Source organism: Dreissena polymorpha, chromosome 6 (genome assembly GCF_020536995.1).
Source record: "Dreissena polymorpha isolate Duluth1 chromosome 6, UMN_Dpol_1.0, whole genome shotgun sequence".
Lineage (NCBI taxonomy): Eukaryota > Metazoa > Mollusca > Bivalvia > Myida > Dreissenidae > Dreissena > Dreissena polymorpha.
Window position 1 is genome coordinate 30084870 of NC_068360.1, and position 25081 is coordinate 30109950.

A 25081-nucleotide genomic window follows, 5' to 3' on the forward strand; every position below is an offset into this window, starting at 1 on the left:
CGGAACACTTGCCATTTGTTTGAGTTGTTATACTGAGGGAAAGCATAATAACTAGTCAAAAGGATTAATTAAACTATTGTGTTGTCATAAGAACAACGCATGCTCAAACAAGAGAAACTAGTTATACCTAATATTCATCGTAGCGACAGAGGCGTATGTGAGCATAATCGTGAACATGATTGCAAACAACGCGATGCCACCATTTATGTTCTTGTCCAGTTCTTCGTCCAGTGACAGATGGTTGGCATAGGTAGCATCCAGTTTAAGCGAGCTGTAGCCCTCCATCCGCGTGTTGAATGCCTTCACCTAAAGTTATTACAAATAGTTTGTTTTACTTGTTTATGTTTGGTTGATTTTGTGTTTCTTTTCGTCGCCCTAACGTATGAATGTTTGTTATTATAACTTTGAACCCAGAGGGATGGTCGACCGCTTGAAAGCGATTCACACCGCAAAAGACTCTACATGGACCGTTCCATTGCGGTGACCAGAGTTTCATTCATACATGTATTTATGTTATTGATTCGTGTTTTACGTTATGAGTCTATTGCTGTTAGTATTACATCATACGGTTGGGGCATTGGTTCAAAGACATACATGATAGAGCACTAATCATAATGTAGGTTACTAATGTGCTGACGCAGCTGCTTGCATCTTTTTATATTTTAACAGCGTTGAAGTCAAATTAATGCGGTCTGTTCTGTTATTCATACCTTTTGCTGGGCACGAATGTAGTGTAAAATAATTATACATTGTTTACGCAGAAATAAAGGTCAGAAATATGTAATTATTGTTACAACTGTTAAACTATGCGCACACAATTCTGTGTCAGTCTTATTCAGTATTACTTTCATCATGAAAGCTTCCGTTAGCTTTTAAAAGTTGGAAGTCCTGACTTCCAAGCCTAAAAGTTTGGACGTCCCAGACATACATTTTGAAGAAGCACTTTTATTTCAGAATTTTAATATACGTACATATTCCACCTCTATCCATTACCCGATAATCCAGTATTATTACGATTGCTTTTTTCAAAACCAAAGTACGGCCAATATTGACGTCTGCAAATGTCTGCCATTTACGCAAGTTCATATACAAATTGAATTGTGCGATGGGGGAACTCCCATTGAACATGCGTTAATCACGTGACGCGATTTGAGAGCATAGAACACTGGTCATATTTAGTAAATACGACAAATCAACGACTGAATTTGAAATGTTACATGTATCTTCTTTCAGAAAAGTTTGCGAAGGTAAAAGCAAATTTCAAAGTATAAAAACGCGTCTTTCTTTAAATTTTACCAAGTACACTTCATTCCGATATAACTTGTCAGGTCATTCATGCATGTAGACCAATATGTATTCTTAGTCAAAACACTTTATTTACCTACTTATTACATAATGTGTTATGGCCGTTGATATAACAAAATACATTATTTTAGTATTTTCAAATGCGTATAATTAAACGTGTTATCCAAAATCATTTCCAGATTTTATTATTCACGGAAAGTTAAGAAAATTCTACCAGCAAATAAACATTTCTCGCAAATTGTGTGTACAGATGAAAATAATGCAAAAGTTATACTTCATGTACAACATCATGTCATTCTTCCTCGGGAAAGCGAATACTTAAATATTTTATTGCTGAATAAAAACTTTGTAGCACAGATATTATTGTATACAGCTTCACGTGTGGCCGGCGTGTATTCTGCTGCCTGAGCGCTGATTGGCTGATGCGCTTACCAAGAAGAATTTAATTGACAGCTGGAAAAGTCAATATTGGCCACTCGCTGAGAAATTCATTGAAAACAGTAGCTTTTAGGCGGAGTTAACAGTCTGAATAACACGATATACTGTTGACATTGGTACGTGTTGTGTATTAGAAAATAGCGTACAGGCGGATTATCGGACTTTCAAAGGACTTCCGCCATTTAAATAATGGCCGTACGACTGCTGCTTTCGGGCGTAATTTACGACCGGACGTCCACTAACGGAAGCCACTATATATATTAACCTTATCCATGTGACATTCTCACGAAATATGTTCACGAAATATGTTTATTTCGTGTTTATTTAAAATAAACCGATCTTTAAAATGGTGTGTGTTTTGTGTGCACTTCAACGCATGCTGTTATTTTATATGTACGTCAATGACGTTGACCTTCACTTTCTTAAGTAAAAATGAATTATTCTGTTCTAGTCTGTAAAAGTATTATAAAAAACGTCTAACCAATATAAGAAGGTTATGACAGTTTTGCAATCATCAGGTCTATCATAACCTAACATATATCTTTATAAAAATTCCTTAATTTTTATTAAAGAATCTTCACTTTTTTTCATAGAATAATTCAGATCTTGATGAATTTTTCTAGTTTCTTGAATAGTTGCGTTGGTAAAGACAGACGGACGAAGACACAAAGCAAATTATTGACAAACATGCATATGTCTAAACTTTAGCTAAATGTTTACGCCAAGTTTTAAGATAATAGCTCATGTACGTTATAAGTATTAACACTTTTTATTCTATTTTCGCTTACATATTTCCTTGTAAACGCGTTCGGTCCTGCCCTCTACTTGTTCATAGCGTCTGACCAAGATAAGCCCTGTAGACACTGGTCTTGATGGCATACAGAAATGTTTCATTAAAAGTCATATTGTGATGCTCTCAAATATTTTTTCTGTTGTAATCATTTCGTCGTTGCTTGCCAGTCCTTCTTGACATAGATGGTAAACATCTGCCCAGTGAGGCATCAGTCCGTGTGATTGAACCATGGGACAGATAATTGTTCACACGTTAAATAAACATTCAGAGGCACATAAAGGCCTTCAAATAATAAAGCTATTATGTTCCGCCACTAACTGTTTACAACGCCTGATTGAATTTTTGATCGCTTGAATTAACTTAATTTTTATAAAGACAATAATGTATACACGAATAGGCATTTAGGAAAATAACCGCCGTAAAGCAACAAGCATGAATAACAGTGTAACCTCCCTTCTTATACGGAAGACAATTGTATGCTGGTCCTGTATAAAGTTTACTTAACCCATGCCCCTGGGATAAAAAATGGATACACCGAAGGGGTCACATGATATCTTTTGACCTAGAAAGTAAATACCTTGAACCAAAGTCCCAGAGTTTTGATAGTAAGTATGAAACATCATATGATAGTCTTGAATATTTGTTAAAATTATTACCCTGAGGATAAAACTTGCTGTTCCGCTGTGGTCTTATGATTCATTTACACATGTTCTGTAAATTATTCATTTTGTAATCCCATCTGAAGTCGTGATGGTGATAATTTAATATTTGGTGTGTACCATTCTAATGTGAATATCTAAAATATTTGTTCAAATCATTTTCTTGTGGTAAAAACGCAAGGCTTACATAATGTGTACATACTTATATAGTGAACGAACTTTGAAAATCGCAGACACAAAAAAAGAGGAGCGAGTTCAACATTCCAATAGTATAATTGTCATGTAAAATCGTTTAGTGGTCATGTACTAAGTTTATTAACCAAGCATGCCTCTTGGCCCAAAATGAAACTTGTCTGATGGTGTGTGGGTGAACATAGATAATGAATTCTCTGAAACAACAAGGCACACATCCTTGATATTTGGTTATACCATATTATGTCCCTTTGTTCGTAACTGATCAAGCTCCATAACACAGTTGAGTTATCAAGAACCGTGATGGTCATCTTGCTATTAAAATTTTAATATTTTAAAACATCAAGACTGCTATTTGCTTATTTCTAGTTATATAGAGATAATATTAATATTCTTTTAAATTTAAATATATTAGGAATGCAAAAGGTTACAAAAACATCAACGCGATAACCTGTTATTGCAACCGTTTATTAATCGATTAACTGAAAAAAAAACATTATATAAGTATGCTTTACAAATGTCATTTGGCTCGTGCATCTACTCTCTTAAGAAAATAAATTTATTTATAATCGCCTGCGTTGATTACATAAGCGACCATATCAATATCAGTTTCATAAAAAAACATGTATTAAAGCATTTATTTAAATACTTTTATAAATCTATGTTTATAAGTGTATGAAATGTTCCTTAGTAAAAGTTTTAAATACCAAATATATTTCTTTTCACGTGTCATTGTTTTGGTAGTCACTTATTTTATATATGGTATGAATAATAATATTAAATAAAAATAACTTCTGATAAAACAATAACGACGTAAACTGGTCAAAACATATACTTCGAATTTGTGTAATGATGAAAGTAATACTGATAAAAACTTTATTTTCGTGAGCAAGATATCCAAATAAGACGCCAAACGTCTCGACTTATTTTTGTATCGCGAATTAAAATAAATGTGTCAATTTCGTTAACGCTAATAGCCACCACTTCCCGTAGTTTGCAAGTTAAATGTTCGCGAGTAAAACAAAACACTATCGCAAATTATCAAAACCTTCCCCCTCCTGTTTGTAACCTTAAAGATACTGATTTATTGCTTTATTACTGTTTGTTAGCAGGTAATTGATCCCCTTACTTGGTGTGGCATATGTGGAATCATGTCAAGTTTAATTAAGCGAAATTTCAAACATGCAAGTGCCCAAACTATAACATTTTGTTGAAATATGCAATCATCTACAAAGGATCATCGAGTATCGTTATCTTTCTGCACTTATAATTCAAGATAAGTGCAGTTATCAACTGATAGCAACAGTATTTCAATTGAAATGCATTTTGTCACTGATAGACTTGCCGAAATAAAGCTTAATACCGTGTAGGTTTTTATTTGATAACACTATTCAGTCAGGTATTTAAATTTTATACATCTTATTAAAATTATTTAACCATATGTATTTTTTTAAGCAAAACATATGAAAAGATGAATTATGCAGCAGACATCAATATGGTGTACGAACCGGTCCAAAAGTCTAAACCGTATGATACGATCAGTTTTAATGTAATATAAAGCACAATTAATTTCCAGCATCGCTTTAATGATCCACTGATTTACGTCAGAAGTTTAATGAGAAACTAAGCTAGAGACGACTAACAGCAAGTTTTCATATCAGAGGTATACAAATAAGCAGTAAAAAGTATTTATCGTATGAAAACAGATCCAAATAAACACAATCGCCAGGGCGATAGTCCCTTATTTAAAAAAAAATAGATAACAAAATTTTACTGAGATGTTGTACTCAAAGCATATATAATATTCGCTCACGAATAAATATCTTGAACACATATAACATATGTCTAATGGTACAGTGCTACTTCAACTCAAAATAAATTAAATAATAAGACGTTCATTTATGCATTGCTATATACTATGAACTGAAACAAGACCAAAGTGTAATATTAAACACACAGCGAATACAGACTTCACTAAAAATAGCACTAAAAGTAAAAATTTCGAAATCATTATACTTTCCGGTACTCTTATTTTATTTAATACATGTTTTGTAAAGTATGTTGTAAGCACTATACACAACTGCTATTGGCTGCCAGCTATCATCAGAGAAACGCATATCTACAATATGTTTTAGTTCAATCTTTTACTACATGATAAGCTGGAAAACCTTCCCAGTCACCTCAGGGTGACATGAATCGGCTTCTAGTCAACCCGGGTGACTATTGGGCCATTTTAAGTTGACAATGACCCAATGAGCAATAATAGACCCGCAAAGCAGTTTTTACTGTATACAATCTAAACTGAAACAATAATAGAAGACTCAAGGGAAATCTTCACAACAGCTATAATAGTATACGTAATATTTGCATCAGAGACATAACTTTAATCATCTGTAACACTTCGATTATTTTTTTTAATGAATTACAAGAACAGTTATGAACATAGAAATAACATTTTTACCAATACCTTCACTGTTAATACAGACATAATTATTGAATTACCATCACAGCTTTTCCATCGTTTTTAAAAGACAGCTCTAATTGCTTAAAACCTTTTGAATTTTGCATTCCAATGATGCGATGTATAATAGTTAACTAAACATTTGCAACTGACATTTATATTAATCGACATTGAGCTTCCTGAACGAAGCAACAGGTGCGTCATTCTGTTTGAGAAGGTCAATGTCGACGCCATATTTGTCGCTGGAGAGATCCTTGATGTATTTGCAGAACTCCGGTGACTGCAGGTCCGACAGCATGTCGTCTGAAACATGCGGTGATGTTTTGTTTTGTTCAATTTATCATTCTTAGTAGAATTAAACTTAATATATGTGTATTTTTCCATAAAATGTTTGTATGGTTCAAACTGTTATTAGTTTAAAGAATGACATAGCATACCAATAACTAAACAATGCGTTCTATATTGTCACGCACAGTCGGGATCTTTTTTATAAATGTACTCCTTTGATAAATTGTGAACCTTATATGGGCCTCGCCGAAACAAAACCTGCCTTAATGACATTGATTATACATTTTGAATTGTTACTACCAATGATTTGCTGACAGCTTCCTGGCGACGGTCCGTCGTAGTCGTCGGGGAGATACTCCGTCGGCAGACACTCCATGCCCAACTCGTCGTATAATTTGGTCATATTTCGACCGTGTAAATGCATCTGAAACAAGTTAATAATTACTTATGCTTTTTCAATTCATACATTGAGATCATTCTCAGAGGTTATAATATTTTGTGGAACACTTTGGGAGGCAAAATGTGTAACGATGTAAAATACAAAATGGTTGACCTTAAATCATAAGCATGCGTTCAGTAAGCTGACAAAAAGTAGAATAAAACGCAATTGCACTTTCTACATCAGAATGACAGCGAAAACCATATAGCCACTATACAATCTTAAACAATACCCGACGTAACAAACATCTAAAGAAAACATAATTAATAGAACAATCACAACAGCTGAGCAAATGACATCTTACCCGATCTTTTGTCTTCTGCTTCAATAGAGGGCTAACCAGCGACCAGACGGCATCGAAAAGCGCAAATTCATTGTAGAGATGGACCCCCTTTACCCGCGCAGGCAACGAGTTCTACGTAGACATATGATATCATTTATATGTTTGCTTTGTAAGATCGCCTTGCATGTTCATGGCATAAGTAGGAAATTCGGTCATTTGCCTTAAATAAAAGACCGGCCGGTGTTGACAATAATTTCTCTTCTGATATTTTTCCTTGACTTGTTATTCCTTTACATTAAAATGGAATATAATAATAATAAAACTGTTGAAAACTATAGACCAACTTTATTTTTCATCCGTTTTACTCCAAAGGGCGAATTATCTCTACCTTTATAATAAGATGATGTTCTTTATATGTTACTGTGTTGGAGAATTGTTTTCATCAACCGTAATATAAATGATTTCAACTTGTTGTATTATACTTGACAAAGGAAGGCATACACTGGGTTTTATTACCTTTGCAATAAGAAATGAATGTAAGCGATACGCATATTACGTGAACACTAACAAATACAAATATTTGTGTTTAGTTCAAAACATATTTTAATCTTAAAACTTCTGTCAATACTTAAGTCTAATCACATACATGAATTATACAGATCCCACTATTTCAGCCGAAAACAAATCAGTTTAAATTATTGAATATAAATGCGGACAATATTGAAAAGTGCACACCTGATAATAATCCATAATCTGTTGTCCTTGTTCCTGTCCCATGAACGTCCTGAAGTGACCTATGTTGAGGTCTGTGTTGTCAATGACGACACTGAGGCCGTATACTTGAACGGTTTCATCCCTGTTTAAGTTGTCGCACATGAGGCAGATGGCCCTAAAGACGTTATCAATACCCCAAACCTTTTTAACGTTTTTCATGTCCAGTACACCTGTAAAATCCAAAACGGAATGATATTAGCTTAATTAGCGCACATCGATACAAGAAGGGGCTTTTGAGTGCCTCTTTGTGTCAAGCTCATCAGCGAAATTTAGACCTAAGGTTTGCTCGCTGAGTCATATACAGCACACCAATGAAACATTTGGACATTTTTGTCATGTCTCGTTTGCCATTTATTTATAAGTTCGCAATGACTTTTGCCATTTCTAACAAATCTATGAAACGTATCCATTTGTGTGGACTTTTCATTCCTAGTTCTACAGCAAAAGTAAGGATTTGTGTTTTGCTTGTTATCTCTAACTTACCAGTGAAACACTGTATTTTACAGGCTTGTCATGTAAAGCTAACCAGTTAAAGAAAGGCCTTTTGCTTTGCTTGTCAATTAAGCTACATGTATAAAAACGAAAATCACGCTATTTTAAGGTAAAACCATTAATACAATTATTAAAAATTTAACGAAACCTACTAGCTATTTCTCAAATGCAAATTTGTTTATTAACAAAATGAAGTCTAAACGCTTGTTTTTGATGGCGTTGAAAAGAAGATATTTGTTTTGTAAATTACTCATTTTGGATGCTTGTTTAATTTCAATAGCCGCTTACCTTTGTTTTACAATCCTGTTTGTTTGGTTGTGCCAGATATTAATGCAGCAATTAAACCGCAAACTGAGGGGAAAATGGCGGCCGACAAGAACTTAACAATTTGTTTGTAGCGAATTCTACGCATGCGGAAAACGTTTTTTACCAAACGTCGCATTTTCGGGGACCGCATTAGTACCCAATACCCGCTACGTTTTATCTAGTTCAACCGTAAAAGAAAGACATTTGTGTAAGATTTGGTATGTGTTTTCCTAGCCGCTAAAACACATGTATACTGTACATCTTATAATATGTATGTAACAATTGAGAAACGGCTTTTATTATAAGTGTAGAAATGTTTACGTCGCCAGTGAAACTAAGCCATTTTTTAAGTTTTGTCAAGTCTAGCTCATTATTGAAACGGATGTATTTTTAGGCTTTATGAAGTCTACTTTTCTAGTAAAACAACGCTATTGTATATGCAGAGCAATCGTGAAACGAAGTAATTTTGTTAGCTCGGGTATGTCAAGCTCACCGGTGAAACAACGGCATTTTGTTAGCTTGCATATCTTGCTCTCCATAGAGACAAATGTATTATGAAGTCTTTGTTCGGCCAACATCGCTTTTGAAACAAACGAAGGTATTTTCTTAGATATGAAGCAAGCGTACCCGTCTACCTCACCGTTAAGTAAACGCATTTTCTAACCTTTGTCATCTCTAGCACACGAGTGGGACAAAAAAAGTTAGCTTTGTCATATCTGCCACGCTAGTGAAATCTTGGCACCTTATTATAATTGTCACGTCTTCCACAACAATAAAATAGAAGTCAATAATGAGGACTTTTTTGTCATATTTAGCACATAAGTGAAATAAAGTTATTCGTTATTTGTGCCATGTCTAGCTTTCGAATCAAACAAAGGCATTGTGTTAGCGGTGTCACGTCTGGAACATCATAACATTTTATGACAACACCCTTTGAGACCATGCGAAGCTAGATAAAGAGGATACACGTTACCCTTGACTGGACTTTCGTTTATGTATGACCCTGTTCCTGTCTATGATTCATACATAACAATCACAGTGCTACTTAAAAAAAACGCTTTTATTTCGAAGTGTTTGGATAATTTTGTAACATTCACCATACATTTATTGTACATGTACTATTTACAGATTGACCTATTACCTTTACGGTCGATGATCAAGCGCCGACCGTGTTTGTCCTTGGCCCTGGGAATCAAGTAGAATCTGAAATCGACAGCACTGATTATAAATGTTACTGTTGTGTAAAACTACCTGCCATAAAGCAAAGACATTATATTATATATGTAAGTGAGTTTTAGGATCATGCTATAAGCCTCTTTCAACTGTATTTTAAGTTGGAAGAGTTACCTCACGTAGACAGTGTATTTGTTACGAATGGTATTGCCATAGGGAAAAGTATAAGAACATGTTGCACCACGGATCAATGTTGATAAATGGTTGTTTCATGAACTCTTCAATAACACTAGTTTTTATTGAAAAATCTTTTAAGGATTTAATGTTTTTAATTTAACAAAACAATTACTTTTAAAACAAATATTAATATGTGTATTGAATTCTACCAAGACGCATATACTAATTCGCTCATCGAATATATTTGTATATATTACCCTGTTTTTATGATTTCTATGAGTGTCTTGTCTGTCGGGTCGACATCACGGAACCAGGCGGGGGACCTTGTCTTCTGCTTCCAGTAGTTCTCTAAAGTCTGTCTGGCTGCAAGTTGACTAAACTTCCGGGCACGCAGAAACCGGAGTAGAAACCCGAAATCTGGATACAAAAATGCATATTACTACACATTACTTTAATTGCTCCTGACTTTATTACATTTAGGCCGTAAGAACTAGTGTTTAAGCATATTAACTATCGAATGACAGTAACATGTATAATAACATGGCACAAACTTAAAAGTGTAATGCATATGTTTCACATACATCGCAATGAAGTTTATATTTTAGATACATTTTATTTTTATTTTATTAAAATATAATATAGTGATTCTATAAAGAAGTATACTCTTTGTATTATTGTTTATTATGTTTATGTATACGTATTTATAGTGTGGTGTTTATTTTAGATCTCCATCTTCATATGAGACGGTTTTGAATTTCGTTAAATGAAAAATTGAACAGCTAAAAACGATTTACTAGAGACCTTAGAGACCGCGAGAGTTCATACCAGTGGGTGCTCTGAGCCATTTCTGTTGTAGAACCCACCCTCGAAGGCTCTGTACCGCTAATGCCCGATCCTTGACGTTCATCTCATTCAACTCTTCCTTCGCCTTCTTCTTCCCTACGTCATCAAGGGTGCTCACAAATGTGACGTCATCTGGTCAAAGACAAAACATCTTTAAAATAAATATTAATCATCTTAAACTATGCAAACAAAATATATTTTAAGATGTTTAATGCTGAATTTAAGGAGAATAACTTGTGATCAATAGTTTATTAACAATTTTAAAGATTTGTAGATTTGTTTGCTTGTCAATCATTACTTCAATTGGCGCCGCACATATATAAATTATACCATGAGATTTTTATTTTAACACTAGCAGTAGTTATTATTTTATAAATGCATTCTTTACATTTTTGTCGAAATAACCATTTTTGTTAAAAGCATACATTTTTCTTAAGTGCATGTCTTTTAGTTTTCTTAGTGTATTATTTTTTTCTTTCGTTTGCTTAACCAAAACTGTTGCTTCCGATCATGTTGACTCCAGTCGCAACAGAACGATTCGGGATCTAAATGGTGGCAAGTTAAACCGTTCTAAAAATGAAACCGGCTTTCATACAAAAATGAAATTGATACCCGTAACGAGTTAAGTCATTTGTTATATTTAAATGTCCGTATGTTATTTATAGAGGTAAAAGGTTTCAATTGTTTTGATGTTTTGTTGTAATGGTTTCATTTTGCCATTGACGATTGATTGATTTAGCATTAAATATAGAAAATTACGTGCTTATCAAACTATTGATTGGTTAAATGGGTTATCATTATTCGCGTGACATAAATTCGTGCGGGATGACATAAGAATGTATCTGTCATAGATACTCTTAATAGAACAACACACAAATTGAGTATGTATTAATTTTTTAATGCAAATAAACGATTTTTCCACACACGGTGTTTTCTTTGCAGATATCCAAAAACTGTTTACACATTAGATGGATCGGACAGACCTTTTGTTGGTGGAGATGTCGCTCAAGTTCATTTTTGAAGGTCAAATGGTCGGAATCAATCTTTATGTACGCTCGGAAATCTGTAAATTGCGTTAAAGGATTTTCAAAATACCTTGCATATAAAAAATATACATAATTCATTCAACTATTTGTGCCTAATCCATGATGCTAAAAACATTTGACTTAGGTTTGGAGTCCATTCCCCGTAATATCATGTAGGTACATTATTTTATGTTAATAGCATTACAATGCTGCAATGAACAATCGGGGTCAAATACCAGTATATGCGATAAGATATATGTATTTGCATACAACAGTCGCACAGGCACATAAACCTAACTCTCCTTTGTTTCATCAGCTTTTGTGTCAGATTTTTTATAAATGTCATTAGTTTTCGTAACACACGTGCAATAAGTAACACAACGCGTGTTTTGTTGATCAGCATTTATCTCGCCTAATATTGTTTAACTTGTGTTGAATGAAAAAACATTTAATTGCGCCATTTTCTCGTTGTCCTACGACACACTCGATGTCACGTAACGACCATATGGCGTACTTTTTAAATCTATTATTTTATTCAGTTTGAGTTTAACGTGAGATGGGTAACTAAACAGAAATAAACAAGATTCAATGTATGCATTCATTTTATAAACCAGGACATAAGTTGCACACAGAGCGATCCCGTTGCGCCCAAAACGCGTCGTAGGTTTAAGTGTGACCAATCGCTTTATAAAATTCCATGATGTAAACTTATATAACATATGGGGTAATCACGTAATATTCAAGATGGCGACGTCAATGCCGAGGAAGCTCTGTTTGCGCCGTTGTACACCCTTTATTACCTGTATTTTTTTGTTAATGCCGCTCACTTTCCAGGCATATCAGCAAGACAGTTACTAGAGATTATTTTGTATTTATATTTGCTCTATAACTCGACTTTACTCTCTGCAAAGTTTTTTAGCGGGGCAACCTAATTACAGCTCCACTAAGAAAATTTGCGGGGAGTAAAGTCGCGATATCAAGCGGATTTTAATAAAGAATAAACACCCATAACATTTGTACTGACATGGCTGGTAAGTGAGCGCCCTTAAAATATTAAACAAAATTAATAAACGGCAAAATATAACTGTCTCGGAATATACGTCGCCATCTTGACTATCACGTGATTACCCCCTCTGTATACGTGTACACTTGGAGACTTTTCAAGCGCAACATGTATTCAAAACAAAATAGCTCCGTTATTTTAGAACGGATTTTGTTTAAATATGGACTCAGACTCTTTCAATGCATATCTAATACTTCATGTTTATTTAATTGAAATTGATCAGCATTAAAATATCAAACATAACAAATTAAAAAATCACTGAAAAAGTTAAATTCTCAAACCCGTAAATCGTAAAATAATAATGTAAAAAGTTAAACGCATAAACTTACACGTCTTAATGACCGAACGACTTGCAACATTGCGCTCATGAATATTCATACGAGCCTTATTGTTTTTTATAATAAATGTTTTGTTTCTAGGTGTAAAATCCACCAAGAATACTGAAATTGAAATTAAATTGGAATGATAGCTTTGTACAACACACTTTGTGACTTTTCGAACGCAGCATTTTTCAAACTTAAATATATCAGTTATGGGTAAATATCTTCATTGAAAATTGTACATATGATCATTTAACTATAGTATGTGCAAAAAACTATAAAATCATTCATCCGTGACGATCGGATGGTTCAGCAAGAGGGGAAGGTAGCCTGAAACATGTCAATTACACTGTTGCGCTCCTGAAATTTTATATGAGACATATTGATTTTTTTCTGGTGTATCAAACCACCTCAAATGAAGAAATTGAAATAAAATTAGAATCATATCGCGTTTTATCATTTTTACTTGCAAACGCTCCCGATTGTCACGGATGAATGACTTTAACATAATCTTGCACATAATATAGTCAAATGACCACATGTGCAATTTTAAATCATTATCTTAACTAATTACTTTGATATTCAAGTTTGAAAAGTGTTGCGTTAGAAAAGTCTCCAAGTGTATATTCGAATTCATGCACTTGAATTTAATCATATTTAAATATACAGCATGCAAACATAGTTTTTGTAAAGAACAGGCTATATAACTTGTTGCATTCTGCTGTTGGCGTTATCTCCGGTCTCAGTTAGATCTCATAAAATATTAGGTACGTTTATTCGTTCGAATGTCACTGGACTTAAATACGTTTATACGTTGTCATATATATACGCCTGTCCTTATTTCAAGTGTGTGTAAACACTTCCCATTTTAGTTTAAGAGGTTAACGACATTTAACCTTCTGGTTCGAGGAAACGGACAAGTTTCCTGGATTACATCACAAATACATTATGAGTGATTCATTATAATTTATAATTATCACACGATCGCTTTTTGGTGGTTGTTTCGTTTCGTTTTGTAAATGGTCATGTTCAAATATGGAGATATTTATAAATTATAAATTTAAATTAATTACAATTTAAACAAAACCGCAACACAAAATTAGCTTTTGTCAGCGAACCCTATCTTCCACATGGATGAACATTAAATATACGTTAAATATAACCACCTAAAAACCAGTGTTCGACACTAACGGGAGTCCGGTGGTCCGAGACACCAGTAAATGAGACTCGGCCTCCTTGGTTTTGTGTCAAAAATGTCCGTCGGACTCCTTCAAAATCATCTTTGAAATTATACAAAAATCCATTCGTTTCGCAAAATCAGAATGTCTGTTAAAAATATCTTACTCAGAAATAGTCATTGTCGAACACGGTCTATACAAACCTTAAGTTGCATTCTTTTATTGTCACATTAAAATTGTAATATCTTAATATTCAACCTCTACATACTGCAGAAGGAAGTTTTTTTTATACCAAGTCATAACCGCACACTTCAACCCCTGCTTGAGAACTGTAAGAGTTCCTCTTAACAAGGAAGATTATATACAGCTGGTCTATTGAGAAGTGTAGTGAGAAGTGTTGAATCAAAACTAAATGATGTCGGAAGTATATACAAAACCAGTACAATACAATCATTGTGACTATGCAATTGAATAGTATTTTTCTTTTATCCCATGAAAACCCCTGTCTGGTCTACACGTTTGTTTTCAGAAGATGCATTGTTTATACTTATAATAGTATTATAATGATGAAACAACTTTTATTGTCAATTGTATAATTTATGTAAGCAAAACACATGTAATTCCATTTACCAGTTTTAATGAAACAACTTGGAACGCAAAGGACCCCAGTCTGTTAACATTTTTTTTAAATAAAAGCCCTGTTTACAGTGCTCTGTCATATCTTACACAGATGTACCTACCAACAGTCCTTATTAGATCTAATGAGCACAACTTACTTACATTGAGCTTTCGTGATTACATTTTGCACATTTTTAATCATTGTTCCTACATGGTCCGTTCTCAAAATATACATTGTTAACACTAGAGATTATATTTATTTCCAATTTATAAGAATTTTTGTAAGAAAATAAATATTCTCGATGTGAAATTGAAGGTACATCGCGAAAATAGGTCACATAACGATATACACACTATAAATTACGCAAGTAGATTGGTCATTATATATATATATATATATATATATATATATATATATATATATATATATATATATATATATATATATATATATATATATATATATATATATATATAATAATGCGCAATTTGCATTCCTGGGTTCACCACGTAACGATGATGATCAATCTACTTGCGTTATTTAAAGTTAACTGCTAGTTACCTGGTAGACATAATTTTATTACCGAATATACTGAAAATATGAAAACTTGACAACTTTTTTCAAGTCATGTAATATACCAGTCGTGATATTTAAATCAATATAAACTAATAATTCTAAAAAAAATACGGTATGTTAGAAGTTTCCTTTTTTCGACAATCTGGTTGACAGCCCCTTTAATGATCACATTAATTCAGAACATCTCCAGTTAAATATATGCCGTATATTCATGGTTCTGATGGTGCTTGCTTCGAATCAGCCTCGGGATTGGTCCCATAGTGTTGTTATGACAAATTTTGTGTTAGATCAGCATGTTTCAGGAAACAATAGTAAGTATTGTTAATGTTGGTGCTTATATTAATTTCCGCATTTTTTACATTAAATACATTTATAATTGAAATCAATAAATACATGAATAAATACAAAAATAACTAAATAAACACATCAATTAATTAATATTTGTTCTTACCTTTTTCTTCTGCCATGCTTTTTCAATTTAAAAAGACACTTCTTTTAATATAACTCTGAGTCAACATTATCAGTTGCACTTCAAATCTAAAACCGAAACAAGAATCGGTAAATTACGGAATGCCAAAAGGGCCATCGTGGTTACACAATAAAATCCAGAGGTCGACAATGCGATAGTGCGATAGTACGATGGCGACAATACTATAGCACGATGACGTCAGTGCGACAATACGATGGCGACAGTTCGATAATACTATGACGACAGTGCCACAATACGATGGCGACAGTGCGATAGTACGATGGCGACAATGCGATAGTGCGATAAAACGATGACGACATTGCGACAATACGATGGCGACAATGCGATAGTTCGATGGCGACAATGCGATGATACGCTGGCGACAGTACGATATGACTATCGCATCGTCGCCATCGTACTACCGCGTTGTCGCATTGTCGACATCGTACTATCGCATTGTCGCCATCGTACTATCGCACTATTATGACAAGCGGTTCGATGTATAATCCCAAGAAACTAGGTTTTTACTGAGGAGGTTCTCAGAATGTTTTATCCAGCTTTACACCTTAAATGACCTCTACATAACGCCAACAGGCACGAATTTATACATTCGAATATGTTATAGGCTGATTCGAGGGAAACCCCTGAAATTTGCCTGCATCACCGTGTCTGTGCACAGCGTAAAGGATGTCACATTGTTCAACGTTGCTGCTATTTCGGACTATTTTCTGTATGCTCAGACGACACATACGCACAAATTGAGGCCCAGTTACAATTACGCGTTATATAGTTTCACGTTTAGTGGAAAATCGTTTAATTATCTAACCACAAATGTTTGCCGTACTCGGTCAGTACGTCTTGAAATCGTTCCTGCTCGTCTGAACAGGCTACCCTTATTTGCCAGTTTTCTGTATGCAATTTAATGAAATTTTATATCGAAATGCATTGTGCTTAAATATACCATTTACAACTCGCAATGAGACCAGACTACGCATATGTACAGGAGGGGCTCTAGCTTCGCTGGCAGAAACGCCATAAGACCCATTTTCGCATGACTTAGTTATAAACATGTGATTTGAATGTTCGAAAGAAAACTGCGTGTTACATAATAACACACGATGTATTTAAATGGCGAAGAAATAAACTCATAATAATAGAAAGAAGTAAAACTCCAGCTGCTGGAGCAGTATTGCATTCTCATTATAAACAATTAGTTGGTCCTTAATTTAAGGCAAGTGACCAATTGCTAAAACAGTGAGGACACATATGATTTGAACGCCCTTAGTATATGTCGTATTTATAAAAAACCAATAAAATTATACATATCCACAAGCCATGGCCTTACAAATTGAATCAGGTAAATATTTAAGCTCCACAGGTGGTTAGCGTGAGTGAACTCGTCGTTCGAGTTTAACAAAGAATGAATCACAACATAATTATAATAACAACTGTATTGGTATCAAAGAGCATTGAATACAATTATCAAGCAAACCACATTAATTTTCTTAACAATATTTTTCGCAAGAATTTAAATGCTTCATTTAATTTCTTTCCATTTCATCTTTATTAATGTTCATGTATTGACATTAACGTGTAACTCATCTTCCCGCCCCCGACGTCACCAATTTAAGTACTAAAATTACGATTTTTTAAATATTTTATTTTATTAAAAGTTTGAAATTGCTGTTGCTGTTGTCACTTGTTAGTCGCATATTCACCGCATGAATTGAGTGTTATGCGAATGTGGATAATTTATTACCGATAGTCACGATTTTTTTTCAAGTTAACAGCGTATTACGTATCATTATGAAACATAATGAAATTTAATTTATATGCATATTACCATAAAACATTTTCCTTTTAACATTTTTTTATGAACATAATTAAATAATGGATCTATTGATCACTTTGTAAAATGGTATTGAGTTTTTTTGTTTTTCTCCCGCTGATCAAAAAAGAAATCGGCTGTGTGTGTGTTTAAAATACTTTCAAAAACACAAACAGTATCAACCGCTATTATTTAAAGGGGCCTTTTCACAGATTTTGGCATGTATTGAAATTTGTCATTAAATGCTTTACAATGATAAATGTAACCATTGGATCATAAAAGCTCCAGTAAAAAAAATCAAGAATAAAATTTAAAAAAAAGAAAAAAAAGTAACCCTCAACAAGGCTCGAACCACTGACCTATGTAGTTCTAGAGTAAAAAGCCTATCACATAGACAACTCGGCCATCTGTGCTTTTACCATGATTGATGTATTTTATACTTTATATAAGCAAACCTTGTAGTTTCACAAAATACAACGACAACAACATAACTCTCCAAATAATTCAATCGTTTCGCGTTGTAACGCTTTATAATTTTCAGGCTTTTAAATCGTCAAAAGATGCATATAATGGTTATTTTAAAACATGGTAAATGTTCAGTATAACTGTTGCCTCACAAATATCATAACTAAAACAAAAATTTGGGAATCTGAAACATTTTGTTTTATTTTGTCAATTTGCAAAAATGTGAAAAGGCCCCTTTAAATCAAGCTATCATTGATATAATGGACCGGCGTTGTGTGTACCGGGGTGATGAGTGGGGTTTGCTTAACTCGAGCGAATTCCGCGATCAGTCTATTGCGAACCTGCGAACATTTCCGAGCCATATCAGACCCCCCCCCCCCCTTCAGCTGCACGACCAGAAATCAGTCAAGCGCTATCAACGAAGTTACGCAAAAGACGCATGATAGCGTATTGTAATCTCCACATCACATTGTTATTCAGCAGTCGTCTATTAATAGCCTCAGATTATTAATGATCTGCGCTGAGCAAAAATACTTCGCCATTCAGACGCAGCAGATAGTGGACTATATAAATCATTCATAAACATACTCATCCGCGACACGTATAATACAAGCATTGTTTATTTATATTTTTCGATATACGCTCCGTTCAAATATATGCCATTAAACATAATATTCACATTATGTATTCATTTGTGAATGAATATAGTTGAAGAACTCAAGCCTCTTGCATAAAATAAACAACTCTTTTTCGCGCGGATACGGCAGTAGTGGCGGGTAGTAGGCTTTCCGTAGATAACAGCAAACTGACTTGAAATTTTAGTCAACAACATTAGCTGTTCGCTACGCAAACAACTAATAATGATGCTAGACTGAGAATTCATTGAAAATCTGAAATCGTGCTTCTAGGCTATGCAATAAATTATCTGAACAATGTGTGACAAATGGCGGTTTAACAATGAATATCTTAATCTAATCATGATTTTGGCAAATTGAAATTTCTAAAGACTAGTTTCTTATAGTAAAAAAGTGTTTATTTAATGCATGTCCACATATGATTTTGGCAAAATAAAATTTAAAATACTAGCTTATTACCAGTACATAAGAAACTAACAATATAGGATGACTATAATACAAATGCAAAACACGGTAAATAAATAAAGCAGCATTTGTGTAACCCATTTTGAACACTAGTTATTCTAAGTTAATGATGAAAATTCACTGTACAAAACTTTTGATTTTTACTGTAAAATACTTTAGTGCAAAATGCTGCTTAATCAAGTTCTGATACATTGAACGCTTTGTGACACATGAACAAAATAACAAGGTGATACATTATTTTGCTTTAGTTCGAGTTGCTGAATCTAATTCAGGCATACTGTCGGATTGATCAATTCCAAACACTCTTGCATAAATAGTGCCTCATATACACAATATAAAATATAACACCTACTGAAAAAATAGATATGGTAGACTTGAACAATTTACTAGGAATTTGTGTAAATATTGTGGTACCTAAAGAGGATGAGACAGTGACTTTTGTGTCTGAACGCCCCAATCGCTTAGAGACTGATTTATAATAGCCTTGAAAGCTAGGGTTGTTAATTAGCTGCCATTAGATGAAAGAGTAGATGTTGTGTCAATTCAGTCATGTAATTCGTGTCTTTTTATTAACAGAATATTAGATAGTATATCATTTATATTATATATATGTTTTAACTCATACATTACTGTCCTGAGTGTAATTTATTATTTAATTCTCTTATCATTTACTCAAAGTGTTTTAATTAAAACAATGTTAAAGGGCAGGTCTTCAAAATGACCCGAAAATGACAAAAATAATTCTTGAAATTGAATTTGTTCTTGTAATGCATTCCAATTCCCTAGGTCACAGTCTTGCTGACCAAGTTTCAACTTCTTAAACTAACACACACCATGTAAATAAACCGGAAGAGTTGAACAAGTTGAAAAACACATTCAAATTTGGAATGTTAAATAAATACGCACAATGATAAGCAAAAAATCAGCCAACATTGGTACGCACAAAGATTGACATCAACTTGAAAGTGTTATTACTTGTCCCCGTTAATGAAAGTATAGTATTTAGAGTAGCAGCATTCTCAAAATTTCTTAAGCAAATTTTATTCTGTGAATAAGACGTGTACAGTATAGTGCAGGTTATCATCTGTTTTTAAAACTATTATATATATTTATCTATTATTGCATAAGAATAGTCATGCATTAGTTTTAATACATTTTAAAAGTACATAGGCGAGACTGTATCAATTTAGTGATGTTTTATGAGTGTAAATAATGAATAATATGTATGCACATTAAAGTCCCTTATACGTCTTTTGTAGAATGGTCAAATAGAATGCAATGGATCTATTTCATGAATCTTAAAATACATTTTTGCAATACATTTTATATACTGGGACTATGACAATTCATTACACTTGATTGCTAGAACATTTGAATGAAATTGAAGAAAGGTAACTCTTTAGTGCTTAACAATGGTGGGCAATATGGTTCGAGTTACTTCCCTTCAATCGTATGCATGGCTTTTACTGTAAACATTATGAAAACTGATTATAAGTTTATATTATATTGGAGATTTTTATTATCACCACGATATATCTTAATCAAAGTATGACCATGGTGATTGGAGGATCTTTTAAGATGTTTAATTGACAATTTTCAGAGAAAACAATAGGCATTGACAAAGCCTGTGCGTCATTCACTATCGTCTCAAAACATTGACACTACCTTTCCGCTCCTCTTAGAAAACAGGACAGTGAAGGCATTTCTTACTGCAATATTCAACAGTCATATGTTGATGTATCTTAAATGGTCAAGGCTGAGAAACACATTGCCCCCAACATTATCTGCCTGCTATTGAATTATAATTGTTCCTCTGTCGTTTAGGCGAAAAAAGGACACATAGTAATGGCTCCATCTGTATGTCCGTCCGTCCATCAAACTGTGGCCGGTCAATAACTCGTTCATTCATCAAAAGATTTAAAAAATACTTGGCATAAATGTTCATAATGTGACGACATGTCATGCATAAACTCGAATTCTTATCTCGAAGGTCAAGGTAACTTATGGAGGTCAAAGGTAAGCATAGTCATGATATTTCATGTCCGGTCACTCTCTTTTATTTCTCAAGAGATTTTGAAATAACATGGCACACATTTCACCATATTAAGACGATGTGTTATGTGAAACACCCAGACCTTCCATGTTCACATTTAAGGTCACACTTGGAGGTCAAAGGTAAACATGGTATGTTAAAGAGTATGTTTAATGTCCGGTCCATACTTCGTTTATTATTTAAGGTATTCTGAAAATACTTGGAACAAATATTCACTATAATAAGACGACATGTCATGCAAATCTCGAAGGTCAAGGTCATGCTTGGGGTCACATATCAACATGATGTTACAGAATTATTTTGTTCGGTCCACAACTCTTTCATTCATCAAGGGATTTTGATTTTGTTTTTGGAACACATTCCACCATACTGAGAGAACATGCCATGCGAAACACACAGACCCATATCTCCCAGGTCAAAGTCACATTTGGATGGCAGATATAAATCACACTGTGCTGCTAGTCACCAGTGTCTGACACTTCATTGAATATAAGTTTGATTTTTGGCTACATTTTGGCTACAGTTTCCGCTAGCGGCTGACAATTTGTCAAATTAATAGAAATATTTCACAGTGTTCTGTTTCTGGCTACCTTTTGGCTACAGTAGCCGCTAGCGGCTACGGTAGCCAGTACCGGATATAGGTTTTGGCTAATCAGCCGCAACCTAGCCGCTACTGGCTGACTTTCGCTACCTCCAGGATACCTGTTTCGGCTACCTTATAAGGTAGCGGCTAGGTGGCCGCTACCTAGCGGCTAGTCAGCCGCTACCTTTTCATTTCTGTACGGGACAACTTCTGTTACTCCAAGTCTATAGTGATGTACTTGAATATACTGACACTTCAGTGACATTTTACCGCCACATAATTATATCAAAGCGGTGAATGGACTGAAGTTGTTCGCTATTGCATAATCTAAGACGCAACCCATTTTTCAAAATTATCTTATAGCTTTTGAAATCGCAAGTTTAAAATGTACACAACTCATTCAAATTTATAAAGAGTGTGTCTTAACGCACAGGTCGAGATGTGTGTGCACTGTTTGTGATCCTATGCATGTTATATATATAACTTTAACAAAATAACAACAACTTGTCTCTTTTTTAGACGCGATGAAAGCAATAAAAATATGTTGAAAATGGTATAATGAGAACCAATTAATATAAAATTAAAGTTGCAATCACCATCATATTAAATGAATATTGTTGAAATATCGAATACCTATCACACTAAGAATATAATTTCATGATGGAAATTGCTTTTTCAAAACTTTATTTTGACACCATATACAATTCAAAATAAACAATAAGAAATTCATGAAAATAACAAGTATAAATCAATATGCGAGCAGTACTTTTTCTAACGTTTTAGGTGGTCATAAAGACAGCGCTGTTGACCCTTACTTTGTTTTTTATGCATTTATTGTTACCCTAGTAGTTCACACGGTGTCAATCAGTTTCGGACCTTAACATCGGTAAAGAACACTGATGCGCTTTATCGGCGTAGCTGTTTTACCCAGCTTTTCACCGTAAATGACCTCTACATAACGCCAGCAGGCACGAATCTATACATTCGAATATTTTATAGGCTGATTCGAGGGAAACCCCTGGAATTTGGCTGCATAACTGTGTCTGTGCATACCGTAAAGGATGTTAAATTGTTTAACGTTCGGAATTCCGGACTATTCTCTGTATGTTCAAACAACACATAACACACAAATTGTGGCCCAGTTACAATTACGCGTTAAAATCCATCTCGCAGAATTGCAGAGTCGGTACTCGATCACTAAAACGTCAGGGGAAGACATAATTGACTATCGATAAAAACAGTTTTGCTTTCAATATGAGAAGAAATAAAAACACTACCGAAATAGTATAGTGTCACGTAAAGTGGAAAATCGTTTAATTATCTAACCACAAATGTTTGCCGTACTCGGTCAGTACGTCTGGAAATCGTTCCTGAACGCCTGAACAGGCTCCCCTTATTTGCCAATTTGCTTTATGCTTTTTTTAATGAAATTTTATTTCGAAATGCATTGTGCTAAAATAAACTATTTACAACTCGCAATGAGATTTAAAAAGACCCACGTCATACAAAAAACGGGTCTTATGCCATATGCGGCAATCATAGCTATAACCCACCAAGCCTGCGCATGTCTCAGTCTGGTCAAGAGATACATAATGAGACCATAAAACCTTCAGTCATTTTACAGCAGACAGCATCGCATCTGATCAGACTTCGCATATGCACAGGCTGGGCTCTAGCTTCGCTGGCCAAAACGCCATAAGACCCATTTTCGCATGACATGGTTATAAAAGTGTGATTTGATTTGAATGTTTCAAAAGAAAACTACGTGTAACATAGTAACACTCGATATATTTCAATGGTGAAGGAATAAACTCATAATAATATAAAGAAGTGAAACTTCAGCTGCTGTAGCAGTATTGCATTCTCTTTATAAACAATTAGTTTGTTCTTTATTTAAGGCAAGTGACCAATTGCCAAAACAGTGAGGACACATATGATTTGAACGCCCGTAGTATATGTCGTATTTTTATCCCATTTGTATACCGAAATTAACGGTATAACACCCCGTGGAATAAACTAGCCTGTATCCTACCTTGTTGAATACACCTGTCGCGTGCACGAACTACTTTTTATTCTACCACTGATTGTTTTTTTATAAGAAAACTCTAAAGTCGAGAAAACTTTAGCTTTACAATTATACGACCTTCAACTTTTAGATCTAGTCAATGGAAATAATTTTACGCCATCCGTATAATGAATCATCTGATTGATGGCGTCATAAAATGACATACTTATTGCGTCATTTTCCAAAAAAATGTGATGTCATCTTTTGGTGTACACGAAACTAGTATGCGATGTCTGGTAATAAAACATTGAAGACGCGCATATTTTGTTCGTGCTAATGTATCCTGGATATTATTATGAAAAAGTGCATATTCTGTGGACTACTTACCTCGGATGAAACCGGTGAGACGAAGGATTTAGATCTACATGTAGATCTAGCTTATTCGTGTTATTGAATTTCAGAATGTGCGTGCCTATTTGGATGTGGAATTGTGTGTGTAGAGCATACTGATGGGTGTGTATTTTGGTTTAGTAGTCTATTCGAATTGTTTTGCTTTTGCATGTAAGTAAACGTACGAGTACTTTCTTTGATGAATAAATTTTGTCTTTGTTAATTTATCAAAGAAAGTCTATTCAGTAAGAATAACCCGTTTGCAACAAGTGTTTCAAAGCTTAATAGAATTATTACTGATTATTTTGTATTTGGGTCACAAACTACAGGATGTGAAGGCTAGATCTAGACGCCATCAAAATCTGCAGCGTCCATGAAAAAAAATAGGCGAGTATAGTTTTTTTGATAATTTATGTTTAGGCCTAGAACGACTCTGTGTGTAAATCTACATGTACATGTATGTTGACATCGACATCATTTTGTCAGGAGCAATCGCCGCCATATTGGATTTTGATCATTTTCGTTCGAAATTAAAATGAATGATATTAAAGTAAAATCTCTTTTCGCGGTCGTAATACTTCGCCATTCAGACGCAGCAGATAGTGAATTATTTTAATCATTCATAAACATTCTCTTCCGCGACACATTTAATACAAGCATTGTATATTATTTTTTTCTATATAAAATATAGATAAATATTTGTATAAATATATATAAAATATGTTCAAAAATATGCCATTTAACACAATCTTCACATTATGTTTTAATTTGTGAATGAATATAG

General features: G+C 34.0%; 1 protein-coding gene across 1 annotated transcript; it reads right to left on the minus strand.

Annotated features, from left to right (window-relative positions):
- Positions 1-4743: 4743 nt before the first annotated feature.
- LOC127834621 (alpha-tocopherol transfer protein-like) lies at positions 4744-16009 on the minus strand. The gene is made up of 8 exons (XM_052360623.1): positions 15856-16009; positions 10606-10755; positions 10038-10197; positions 9572-9633; positions 7594-7802; positions 6880-6990; positions 6437-6560; positions 4744-6151 (listed from the first exon to the last, which is right to left on the minus strand). Exons 1-8 carry the CDS (start codon positions 15869-15871, stop codon positions 6009-6011), a joined length of 975 nt encoding a protein of 324 aa, XP_052216583.1. The 5' UTR covers positions 15872-16009; the 3' UTR covers positions 4744-6008.
- Between the last annotated feature and the right edge of the window lie 9072 nt (positions 16010-25081).